The sequence below is a fragment of the Lagopus leucura genome, unplaced genomic scaffold (genome assembly GCF_019238085.1).
Source record: "Lagopus leucura isolate 7727_CA_CO unplaced genomic scaffold, USGS_WTPT01 Super-Scaffold_100001, whole genome shotgun sequence".
Classification (NCBI taxonomy): Eukaryota; Metazoa; Chordata; class Aves; order Galliformes; family Phasianidae; genus Lagopus; species Lagopus leucura.
The window spans coordinates 14,643,169-14,656,081 of record NW_024962262.1 but is presented as its reverse complement, the minus strand read 5'-3'; the positions used below and the strand labels follow the sequence as shown (position 1 = coordinate 14,656,081).

At 37.5% G+C, this 12,913-nt stretch overlaps 1 protein-coding gene across 1 annotated transcript in view; it reads left to right on the top strand.

The window, feature by feature from the left end:
- DGKH (diacylglycerol kinase eta) overlaps window positions 1-12,913 on the top strand; it is a 152,894-nt gene extending 139,981 nt beyond the window's left edge. The window contains 4 exon segments of the mRNA XM_042868338.1: window positions 4,034-4,153; window positions 4,511-4,619; window positions 6,066-6,196; window positions 11,652-12,913. Of these exon segments, the coding sequence (XP_042724272.1) occupies window positions 4,034-4,153; window positions 4,511-4,619; window positions 6,066-6,196; window positions 11,652-11,741 (450 nt within the window). The 3' untranslated portion in view covers window positions 11,742-12,913.

The window sequence follows — 12,913 nt, the reverse complement described above, 5'->3', positions numbered from 1 at the left end:
TTAACTTACTGTTGAGTTTATTAGTTAAAAGGAATGTTTAAATCGGGCTCAATTAGACTATGAAACTTATTGGGGCAGGTTCAGATACCTTTTTACAAGTGAAAATTGGTATAAGTCTGTTCTACAGTAAACACTTAAGTTCTAAGAATGGAATGGAGTAGAATAAGTAGAATAGAACAGAACAGTTCAGTTTGAAGGTTCCTACAAAGGCCATTAAGTTCAACTACCTAACCACCTTTTTACCAGATATGTTGCCCTTCTCTAGAAACATTCAATTTATATCCTTTTTATATTGTTGGGCCCAGAACTGTACACAGGATTCAAGGTGAGACTGCACCAGTACTAAACGCAGTGAAAAAATCTCCTTCCTCGACTTTCTTGCAGTGTTGTTTTTAAGGCATCCCAAAGGGCAGTTTGCTCTTTTAGCTGCCAGGGCACATTACTGGCTCATACTGAGCCTGCTGTCACCAACACACTGAGTTCCTTTCTGCTGAACTTCTCTCCAGCCTGTACCCGTGTCCAGCATTATGCCATTTCAGGTGTTGAACCCTTCATTTTCCTTTCTTGAGTTTCATGCCATCAATGATTTCCCAGTGCTCCAATCTGTCTAGATCCCTCTGCAAGGTCTCTCGTCCTTCCAGAGAGTAATGATCTGAGTGTGCATCTCAGGTTATTAAAACTGTCAAAGATTGGGCTCATATGATCTATTTTATGAAGTTTTAGAAGGGAAAAATATTAATTAATTGGTTTTGTCCAAGGAAATTTAAGTGTATCTATTGTGGTTTGTTAGTTTTTTGTTTTGTTAGGTTGTTAATATTAATCCCCCATTTCAGATTGAATGAGGAATCAATAGAGAAAACTTTTTAGTTTTTAAAGTGGTTTGAGAAGAGGAATTAGATAAAAAGTTATAAGTTGGTATTGCAACACTAAGACTAAGTAACTTGCCGAGGTAGTCTAGAAATAACGTTACTATGGAAAGTTTTCAGTTGAAACATTACTTCTCAACATGTTGAGCTGTCCTACGTACAGGCCCTAAAATTTAATTTAATTGATTTATCCATCTACTGTTTTTGCATACTGTAGTTCTGCTTCTCATTGTGGTCTGTGCATATGCCTTCATGGGTCAAAGATATTTTTGTAATAAAAAATTGCTTGGAAGTTGTTTTCCTGAGATGTCTGTTGCACTGATTTGACAGCATTTATAGTTAGAATAGTACCCACAGTCCACAATAACAAGGCATCCTCGTAGCCTTATTGGCATTATTTTATAATTGCTGAGGCTACTTTAAACTATTAAATCACACTATTAAATCAGAGATATATGAAATGTAGGGTGTTTTCTTGAAGTGTCAGCTGCTACCTTCATACACGGTTCTCCAGTCTTTCTCCTGTGGCAAACATTCTTTCTGTAATTTTCCTCTTTTTTAATTTTATGCCTCTTCAATTTTCCCTCATTCCTCTCTCTAGCTGTAAATTGGTGCGTTTGTTACTTATATACTTGCTAATTTTTTCTTTGGTTGCCATTTACCAGCTCCAAGTGTTTCCGTTATAGCTTCTGAAGAGAAATGTAGAATCATAGAATCATAGAATCACCAAGGTTGGAAAAGACCTAAAAGATCACCCAGTCCAACCGTTCACCTATTCCCAATAGCTCCTACTAAACCATGTCCCTCAACACAACATCCAGTCTTTCCTTGAACACCCCCAGGGTCGGTGACTCCACCACCTCCCTGGGCAGTCCATTCCAGTGCCTGACCACCCTTTCTGAAAAGTAATACTTCCTCATGTCCAGCCTGAATCTCCCCTGCCGTAGCTTGAAACCATTCCCCCTGGTCCTATCACTAATGACACGAGAGAAGAGGCCGACCCCCAGCTCACTACAACCTCCCTTCAGGAAGTTATAGAGAGCAATGAGGTCTCCCCTGAGCCTCCTCTTCTCCAGGCTGAACATTCCCAGCTCCTTCAGCCTCTCCTCATATGGCCTGTGTTCCAGACCCCTCACCAGCTTCGTTGCCCTTCTTTGAACACGTTCCAGGGCCTCAATATCTTTCTTGCAGTATGTAAATACATATACAGTCTTTCACCTTCTATAAGATTAATAAATTGCATGGTATTAGCTAGGTAACACTGAATAGTGAATTAGCTAGAAAAAATTTGTGGAATATCCCAGATATTATGGCTGGAATACAGCTTGGAAAAAATGTAAAATGTTATTATGATTTTCTAGATATTTTCCAAACGCACCATTTCAATTTTTACTTTTTACAAAAACATTTCCAATCTGAAACAGAGCATGATTTTCCAATATACTGAGGGAGAAGGATGGCAGTATGCTTCATTTCAACTGAGTGAAATAATCTGAGCTCACTGAAATCAAATATTTTCATATGAGAAATTTTGTTTGGCTATAAAATGAAAAAATCCGTTATTTTAAATGCTTCATTTGTGGTGTTAAATTTTATCTTAGATATAAAAATCTTTTTCTAGGTGTTGTAAGAGGAGAATTTACCCTAAATTTGCTGATTTGCTAGCTTTTGCCAGAAGTGTGCTATACGTTTCTACTGGTTTTATTTTTCAGGAGCAGTATTTGTAATGCATACACATTCTTACCATCAGATGAGAGTTTTTTGTCCTCAAGCAAAATATTTTGCTTTGAAAATCAAGCAATTAGATAAGTGAGAGAGAACTGCTTACTTCATTGATTTGTATAAAAATAAGACTGTTCAATTTGAAGAAATTGAAGGTTAAATAAAGATCAGAGTCTGTTTATGAGCACCGAATTCTTTCCCTAAATTCTGTTAGCCTTAGAAGAGAAAAAAACACCACAGCAGGATGGGGCTGATATTTCCAATAAAGCTATACTAAATGGCAATACCTCTGTAGTCCCTACTCTGAAAAGTGTAATATGTGCCAACTACTGAAGCAAAGGAAAGAAGTTTCTGTTAGGTAAGATAAATGAATGCAGACTACTAATTTATCACTGACCTCCTAAAAAGTCAAAATGTTTTTCCAGAGCTGGAGATTGAAGATTCTCTTATATATCACTTTTGAAAAATACATCAACCTGTATGTAACATCACTGCCCTTTTCAAAAGGATATTTTGAACTGCTTTGGGCCTGCTTTTACTTCAAAGTGAAAAACTGGTGTTCAGATTGCTTTATTAGTGATTCCGAGTGATTCAGGATTCATTTCCTTTCCTCATAATGGTGCTTTGCCAACACCAGATAAGCCTGGAGCAGCTTTGATGTGGATGAGCTGTTTGCCTTGCCCCTTCCTCACAAGTTTGACTCATGCAACAGCTGAAGAATGCAGCTTTTGGATGACTGTGAGGTTCTCAAAGTGTTTATTGATAGAGCCAAATTCCTGTAGGCCAGGAAGTCCTAAGCTTTTCACACTGTCACTACTTTTCCTCTTTGGTTTTTACTGATAACTTTGGCTTTTTGTCTCCCCTCTGGAGCTGCAGTCCTGTCCCTTTTCCATGTGTGATACCTTCTCCTGCCACCCTCAGCCAGCAACAGTGGCTGTCACTCCATGTCACGGGTTAAGAAGGCATAGTGCAGATAGATCTTTATCATCCCTTCAGGGATGGAGTGTCTTAGCTAAGGCACAAGATTCACTCAGAGGGTGGTGAGGCACTGGAACAGGTTGCCCAAGGAGGCTGTGGATGCCCCATCCCTGGAGGCATTCAAGGCCAGGCTGGATGTGGCTCTGGGCAGCCTGGTCTGCTGGTTGGTGACCCTGCACATAGCAGGGGGTTGAAATTAGATGATCATTGTGGTCCTTTTCGACCCAGATTGTATGATTCTGTCCATTTCCTCTTATCTGACCATGACAAAGTGATTCATCATATTTTGCAAATAATAACTTGGGCCTACTACTATGTACTCAATTCTTCTACAGCCCTTTTCATACGAAGACTTTTATTTCACTGTTTATTTGCATTGGTTTGTGTGTAGTAACAACATACCTAGCTTTAAATGTCATATATTAACAAAACTAAAAGTACTGTTTTTCTGGCCTGCTTATAAACAGCAGTTGGAAGCTCCCCATGAAGAGCTGTTGTCTGATGCTTTGCACAGCGTGGAAACAGAGTTGAGGAAACTTGCTGAGATACCTTGGCTTTATTATGTTTTTCAGCCAAATGATGATGAGGTGAGTTTGATTAATACTTCCTGTTTCTAATTGGAATTATTTTTCTGTTAAGAGGAAAGAGTAGATTAGACTCCTCATAATCTAGAGATGCAGTTTCAGTAATGATGCTGTCTACTGTGAGCAAGTTTCTAAGCATAGGGCATATTTTTATTACATATTTTTCTCCCTCCTTGAAAATGTTTTGAATGGTCATTTTGGAAATGAAACGGGTATGGAAATAAATCCTGATATAATGCTTTACAGAAGTAAAATTTGGTCTTAGTTTTTGAGATTAACTATGAATTACTGTCTCAAGTATGCTATTTAATTTAAAGTTAAAAGTTAATTAAAAGTAACTATGTCTATTCTTTCATGTAGGATCCCCCTCTGGATTATGCTAAAAGAAACAACAGAAGTACAGTGTTTCGCATAGTGCCAAAGTTTAAAAAAGAAAAAGTTCAGAAGCATAAGACCAGCCCTCAGCCTGGTATGTGTTCTGAAATTACAACAAAAATAGTTGCATTTGAGCAATATGTAATTTTGTGTTTAGGTGGGCTATTTTCTTCCTTTTATTTTTATTTTTATTTTTTTTCGGGGGGGGGGGGGGGAAAAAATTGAAATGCTGTACTCCATCAAACTGAAAACTCTTGACCCTGATAAAGTAAAAGGCAGCTGAACTAACTTCTATTTTCATTAGGATGAAGATTTCCTTCAGTGAGTTTAGAAAGCATTCAGTAGCATCCTAAGACTTTCAGATGAGCCAAAGAACTATTGCACAAATATTTAGATAGCAACTATTTTTGTCATGAAACAGGACCTGTGTCTTCACTGATGGTTACGGCTGATTAACTAAAAGTAATACAAGCCATACATAAACACATCATTTCCCCATGAAGCTTCAATTCAGGTTTTTCAGGTAAATTTCAGGAGCTGTGTAATGCCTTTATCACACTGGTTTAATTAACCAGTTATTCTTAAATTTCAGATGAATTTGAGTTCAGTAAGTTGGGCAAGTCAAACAAAAAGCCATGATAGCCAATATTGATCTTTTAATTAGTGGAAGCTGAACAAACTCCACTCTCCTCTCTTTCCTCTGTTATCCATGAGCTTAATTCTTTAATATTATGTCCAGGAGTTAATCAGTGATCAAATGATCCTAAAATTGTTTCTGCATCTTCGTGTTTTTAATGGACAATCTGCAAAATTTGCAAAATTTTACCATTGTTGATTAGTCTTCTAGATTTCAGATTAGACTTCAGATTCATTTCTCTGCAAAACTAAATCAACATTGGATGATGTGGCAAAATTTTACCAATAAGTAGCATAGCTGTTTTTTAGGACTAATGTGGGCAACTAACCTTAGAGAACAATGTTATACAGAGAGCTTATTCGTGGCCTGTGTAACACAGTAGCTTAAAGAATACTTGTAGCATTAATTAGTACTATAAAGTGTTAATTAAAACTGAACTTGCTTGCTGCCATTGCTATATATGAAGTGTGGTTTATGTATTAATTTTACCTGTTGATTAGCTTTTGAAGGCTTTCTGCTCTCCCTGGATGATAACTAATACATTAATGGCATAAAGAAGAACAACATTAGATTTTGCGTCACTGATCCTAAGATGGTTTGATGTGAATTTGTAGAGACATGAGGTTTTAAAGGCTTTACTGAAGAAACTGTAGTAAAGCTGAAAGCATGGCTGCAAAGCAAAGAGCCCCAACTTTGTTTAGATACTTTCTCATGTTAACTGCTAACCTGTAACCTGCATGTAAAAAGGAAATTGTCGTTTTTTTTCTGGAAATGACACTTCTAACCTTTCCCTTCGCTAGCACGGCAATTCTACTCTGTTTTCCATTCTCTTTGGCCTAACCTTTGCTTGTAATGCATTTGAGCATGTAGAAATTAAGGGGGTTTTGCTCTTAACTTTGGTAGTTCAAAAATGGGGCACAGATGAAGTTGCTGCTTGGCTGGATCTGCTCAGTTTGGGAGAGTACAAAGAAATCTTCATCAGCCATGACATCCGAGGCTCTGAGCTTTTACATCTGGAAAGGCGAGATCTTAAGGTATTTCCTTTGTGCTACTTTTCTGCTATTGACCATTTTCTTTGACAAAACAACAACCAACTTTTCTTCTTTCCCTGCACTTTTTATATGCTTTTAGCTTGGCTTACACTGTGCAAATATGCAATAAACTAATATGCGCTGTCCTTTGGCCTGAATTTCTTAGTGCTGAGTTGTAATTTGTAACCAGAAATACCTGTGTTATGAGAGATTTCCTTTTTACACCTTATGTAGAATGACAGCATTATAATTTATGTCATAGGAAAAGCGTGCTGATACCTTACTGACATCAGTGTAATACAAAGTTATCTTCAAGAGATCACTGTTTCCACTAATCAGGATCAGTATGGATCAGTTTCTTAAGCTGGTGTGATGATTTTGAATATATCTCCTGCAAGGTCAGCAGCTGCAAGCAGCTGACCTGCTTCAAGTGGTTTATTGTGCATAAACTGGATAAAGTAAATTAATAAATGATGGCATTGGACGTACATGGCATTGGCATTTGTGCATCAGAGTTGACTTTCACAGTTGCATTTCTCATTGCCACCCAACCTCTTTCTGCTTTTAGCTATATAGATTTAAAAAAGAATGTTTTCTTTTGTCTTTCTGATTACCTCAGAGTTTAGCAGAGAGAAAGACTACCTAGCAATCTGAGATGGTTATTTGAGCTTGCTGGTCTTTTTCAAGAGTGATTTAAGTGCATCCATTGTATGTAATAGTGGCCATATCTTTGGGGATTCATTACATTAGTTTTTCCTGGAACTCAGTGGTAATGAGTTCTTGATAATGTGTTTTGCAACTGCTTTTAGCATATCAGAGAGGAAATAGGATACTGTATAAATGGCAAACATTTACATTTAGAGTGCAGGTCATCATTCTAGCCACAGTGCTGTAGTCTCCAGATGTGGGCAATACCTTCATGCAGATTAGCCATTTTTTGTAAAGTTTCTTACAAAGTTGGCAGTCCTGACACTATAAGGTAGTGCTTGCATTCTGTGAGAGTTGCAGTAGAATGCAGCTGCTGATGTGTCTGATATGATGTGTTTAGTTGTTGCATATTATTTCTCCTTTTGGTTCTAGATCACATAAGCTTCTTTCTGTGGAAGCTAAATTCCTTTCTTTCAGGATTGTACAAGATAACCCCTTAATGCAGAATACTGCATGGCAGTCCCTCCAGGCAAGCAACCCTAATGCTCCAGTGATGCATATTACACTTAAAGTTTAACTGGGAAATTTAGCATCATACAATGCAAAATTCTGCTAAAATGTTAAGGAATGTTTATAAAAATACGATATCAAGTTTGTTGAAATGAAACAAATAGAATAGTTCAGTTGGTAATCAAGTTAAGATAATCAAGTTCAACTGCCAAAGATGGTGGTTAAGACCAATGTTAAACTGAACTGAACATAAATAACAGAATATAGCACTCATCCTGCTCATTACATCTGGATCCTGATCTCTGCAGGTAGATAATTAAGGGTTGCTCAGGAGTCCTGCGTTTTTCTGACCAGTGACCTGGACTGGCGTCAAGGTAGAATGTGATATGTAGAACAAGAGGTCAAGATGTCACCAGCTGCCCTGCTAAATTTTTCTCCATTTTTCTATCGAGATGTGCAGATGAGTCTTCAGTGCTTCTGTGAGCAATACTCTACCTACAGCCTCTCCTCCAGTGCAAGGCTTGTGCTTTCTTGCCAGATTAATTGGCATAGTCATCGATTGACAGTCTCTCAATCCATGTGCAGCATTTACCCCAGTGACCTTTCAGGTCTATGACAGGAAAAATAGCTGCTCATATTAATTAAATCCGTTGGGCTCACCTTTCTATCTGTGTCAGAAGTAGAAATGAAAAGCAGTAAGGAGAAAGAGTTGATGAAACTCTCTTCCTTTGCAAGTGTCACTGAAATAGATTGATACTTTAGCTGAAGAATTGGGTAGGATGTCTGTCTTCATATTCCTGCATAGCTTGTGGACCTATTCCAAGTTACTGTATGTGTGGCAGATGGCAAATGTTTGAAAACGAGGAACCGGATACCTCTGTCCATCTATTCCCTCCAATAATACCCTTTCTCTAGTCTCGTATTCATGATTTTAGTTAGGGCAATCTTAGACTTTTGCAATATTTGATTTTCTTTCCATTGAAGAAGGCCTGGAAATTGTGAAATGTGCTGTAGAAAATACAGCAAGAGGCTCATTGCGATTATTTTTAGCCTTCTTTCATGATTAAATTCATTGGAAACTAGACTCTAAAGTAGATGCTGTCATTCTTACCATTGACAGCTTGTCTCTATATGTACAACTTAGTAATAATCAGAACTGCAACACATTTGCTTGGACTAGGGTGATGTTTCCTTAGAACTCTACAGCAATGTTGTCTTCCATTAAGGTTTTCCATGTCTTTTGTCAGCTTAATGAGGAGTGGAAGGCTAAGAGTATGCTGAGGACTGGGAAATCTCATCTATGTCTTTTATAGTATCACTTTAAAGAAAAGTTCTTGCATGGAAAATGGTAAGATTTACTAGACTGTAGGAACTTGTGATGTCCTTTGACACTGGTTGTGCCACTAGGGTAGGTTCTAATCTAGAAGATGTCAAATAGTAAGCCCTACTTATATAAAATGCTTGGTAGCTCTACACTGGTGGTATGTTCTACCAGCAACATCTGTGGGGCAAACCAGGAATAAACGGCTGTTGGCTAAGCAGACAGAGGGCTAATCACTATTATGTGATGCAGATGAAAAACTCCGTCAAGCTGTTGCAATAGTTTTTATCAGCTTTTTCTTTCCCAACGTTTTTGTGGTTTCGTTTTGTTTTGTTGGTTTTTTTGTTTTTTGTTTTTGAAGATATTTTGATCTTTCCCTGCTGAAGACAATAGAGATGGTTAAATTGGGTTGGGAGAGCATATGGAGAGGTTATCCTGTATTTTTAAGGCCATAGCTAGGAAAAAAAAAAAAACAAAAAACAAAAAACAGGCTGTTTTCTTTCTCATACTCTGGCAAGATATCTTTGGAGATCATTTTTTGGGAGATGCATGGAAGGCTTTTGTAGCAGACCTTTCTAGCCTGAGATAAGGGAATTTCTGCAGACTTCCCCAGATCAGTAGTAAACTGAGATAGCTTCTAGTGTCGAGAATACATAACTCCTAATTTCCTTCAAACCAGTCTATTACACAGACATGGAAATTCAGAGATTGGGGGGTTTTGTTTGGTTGTTTTTTTTTGTTTTTTTTTTTTTTTGTGACATAATTTAGCATAAATTGTGGTAAATCTCTTGAGATTTGCTGCTCTCATCTACATAATAGCACGTTCAACTAAGATGGAAACAAAACTCTCTACTCACTGTAGCATAGGCATTGTTGATGACACTTTGTGAAGGCTGGTGGAAAAAGAGGCTTGGTTTTCTGGGAATTTTATAATATCAGATCTTTTTTCTGATCTTTGAAGTCTGACAGTACGTTGCTATGTTGCTTATCCAATAGTTCTACTTATGAGAACTGTTCTGAAAGATTTGGAAGTTCTTAAACTTACGTATATGTGGCTTCTTGCAGTTTGGAATGTGTCCTACAGGTTTTACATTGGATGGAATTTCTGCCACAGAGCAGCAGGGGAATTTCAGTAGTTTCAACACTCTTGCATGCTTTTGAGTCTTTGGAAAATTCAGTTTAGCATAAATAAGAAAACATTCCCCAGCACCAAATTCACGATGAAAAAAGTTAACGTCATTGTTGGATGAGTTTAACAAGTTTGCCAATTCTCTTAACTTAAAATGAGTGCTACTTTATAGTTAACTATTTTATTTTTCTCCACAAACTGATGTGAATATGCATTAGTGGAAACAAAATATAAATGCAATATGGAAAAATCAAGTATTTTTTTTCTGATAGCTTTATGAACAGCACTTGGTTTGGGGACTCGAGCACATTGTGAACTCTTTAATATTGACACCTTTGTGCCAAAGTGCTGTAACGAATGTTGGTGTATTGAAGTTATTTACACTTTTCTTCTGAAATAACAACCAGGTTTTTTTTTTATCTCTAACATAACAAGAGTTCAGCCTTGACTCTGAAAATTAATGCGCCTGTTTAATCTATGCTTTTACCCCAAAATAATTAATTCATGCCAACCTTTTCTTGCTTTGATGAAATGCAAATGCAAAGTGAATTGCACACTTTTAAATAATGTGCACTGCAGGTTTTCTGAGGTTTCTGTGACTGTAGAAGGGTAGATGCAGCCTTTATGTAAGCTTTTCAAAGAACGTTCCATATAGTTTCATCTTTTATTCTGTATGAAAACAATTATTTCAAGCCATTAATTCAACTCCATTCCTTTTTATGTCTTCATAATGGAAAAGTCTCCTACTAAAATGAAAGGATTTTTATTTCAGAGGGATAGGTAGAGAAATTTGTTCAGACTTTTCTTTAATCATGGTCTGTTTAGGTAAGGTTTATTCTACAAATTACTATACTGTTTGAATTCACCACTAGCTCAACATGACCAACACAAGGATTTTAAAGAGTTTTCAAAGCTGGGTTTGACAGACAACAGAAGCAAGTTTTCACCAACATCAGATGAAAATTCATTAGCGCAGTTGGGGATCATTAACACAGCTGGGCATTCTGTTCTGTTTCTCTGACTATCGGACCAAGTAAAAATAGGAGAAGAATGTTCTCTAAGCTGTTACTAATGCTGGAAGAGTTTTGCTGCAAGAATTTCTTGCCTGTTGTCACTTAGGCAAAGATGGGTCCAAGAAACTGATATTAGAAATACTTCAACTGATATGTTTGTGTGAGTGGTGCCTGAAAGAGATCTGCATTTGTGTTTTTACCATTTCCTTTGGGATGTGACAATCATGTCTATGAGAAAATTTTTTCCAGCTCTCTAATCATCAAGGCAGTCCACGTTAGGAGGCTGAACCATTTTAGAATGAAAAAGAAATGCTTACCTTTTCAATTGCTCTCTGAAGGGAAGTTGTCCTACATGCCATTACATCTACTTTCACTTGAGAAACTGGGGATGTGTGTGCTATTTGCTTCAGACAGACATCATAGGGCCACAGATCAAGTAACAGAGCTGGACAGAAGCTCTAATCCATCTCATCCTACCAAGCATTTGATTACTGCATTAGAGAGGAGGGGGAGATTGTTCATTTTTCTAGAAATTACGAAGAGACTTGTACTTAGAAATCAAGCAAAAGATGTTTCTGAAAAATTGTAATACTTTCATTTATATGGTTATTGCAGGTAAGTAATTTTCAAACAGAGATACACTGTGTGCTGTAAGCATTTTCTTAGGTGACATTTGCTAGAGCCATAGATTATTTTCAAGTTAATGTTGATTATGGTTAGCACATTTCTAGACATCTTTTGCATGGTTAGATAATAATCATGGCCTTTAAAAAAAAAGAAAAAAAAAGTAAATAACTTTTCTTCTTTTTCTCTCCCTTTTTTTCTTGATTTCTGTAGGACCTGGGGATAACGAAAGTGGGTCATATGAAGCGAATTCTCCAGGGAATTAAGGAGCTCAGCAAGAACACCCCTTTGTCTGAAGTGTAATTGTGCTGGTGCTCTCAGAAGAGAGGGAACATTGCTGGAGAAGCAAAGCCGTTGCAGGCACTTGGCTGTCTTTGTAGTTTACTGTATGGAAGAATAAGCGCTAGCGTGTTCGTACAGGCTAGCATTGCCCAGTACTTGTGTGGTGAAGAGCTTGTTGCAAGAGCATAAGAGAATTTGTGCCAAAAGAAAAAAAAAAAAAAAAAGAAATGGTTATGCATTCTGTGAAGGAGTTTTCTTGGTGTTCACACTTGGCCAGTTCAGATAAGCACATTTTGGTAAATCAGTTGATGGTGAACTGCACTGACTGGAAAATATATCAAGAAACGATCGCTTTGCTTACATGCAGCTCAGTATGCCTCTCTCTTACAACGCAGCAAGATGCCGCCGTACAGCACGAGGTTGTCTGGTTGCCCTTCCTGGGCACAGATCCCCTACAGCTTCCTGTGCAGGGGCCTGAGAGGTGGCCGCTTCCGAGGTTCCACACGCGGGTCTGGCAATGCCTCAGGTACCAGGCGCTCACGGGCCACGCAGGATGGGGAAAGATACCTTCTTGTACTCTGAATGCCAACTATAATGCATGGTGTGCCTGCCTGACTTGTCTGTCATTCTGTTGCATGACATATCTGATACTTTAAACACTTGAACAACTTTTATATCGGTTTGAATGAGAATTAATTTATTACTACTTGAGTGTCCTTTTTCGGTTCCAGGCACTTTTCTATTCTTCAGTGTTGTGTTATTCCTAAATGAGTTCTATGGCAAAGGATGTGTGAGTGTGGAAACTTAAGCATTTGTGCCATATTCAGCAAGTTGTATGCATTATATATGATTGGGACATTGTACAGTTAGATTTTTAAATATACCATGTACAGAAGGTGTATCAGGTAACTAACTTATGAGTATTTTTGAAAGATCAGTACCTCACAAAAATATCAGTTGGCTTCCTGCATGGAAAATGATAAGGAATTTTCTCATGGTGCATTAAATGTAGTTATCCAGTTATCTTAAACATCCGTAGCATATCGGAGCTTTTAGGAACTAATGGTTTTATTTATTCTGCTGTGCAAAAAGCAGGTTGAAAGATTAACGAGAATTTCTTACAGGAAAATTCGATTTATTTATCACGCATAAGTAAGGAAAGTGTTAAAATGTAGCAGCTGATTTGATTTTTG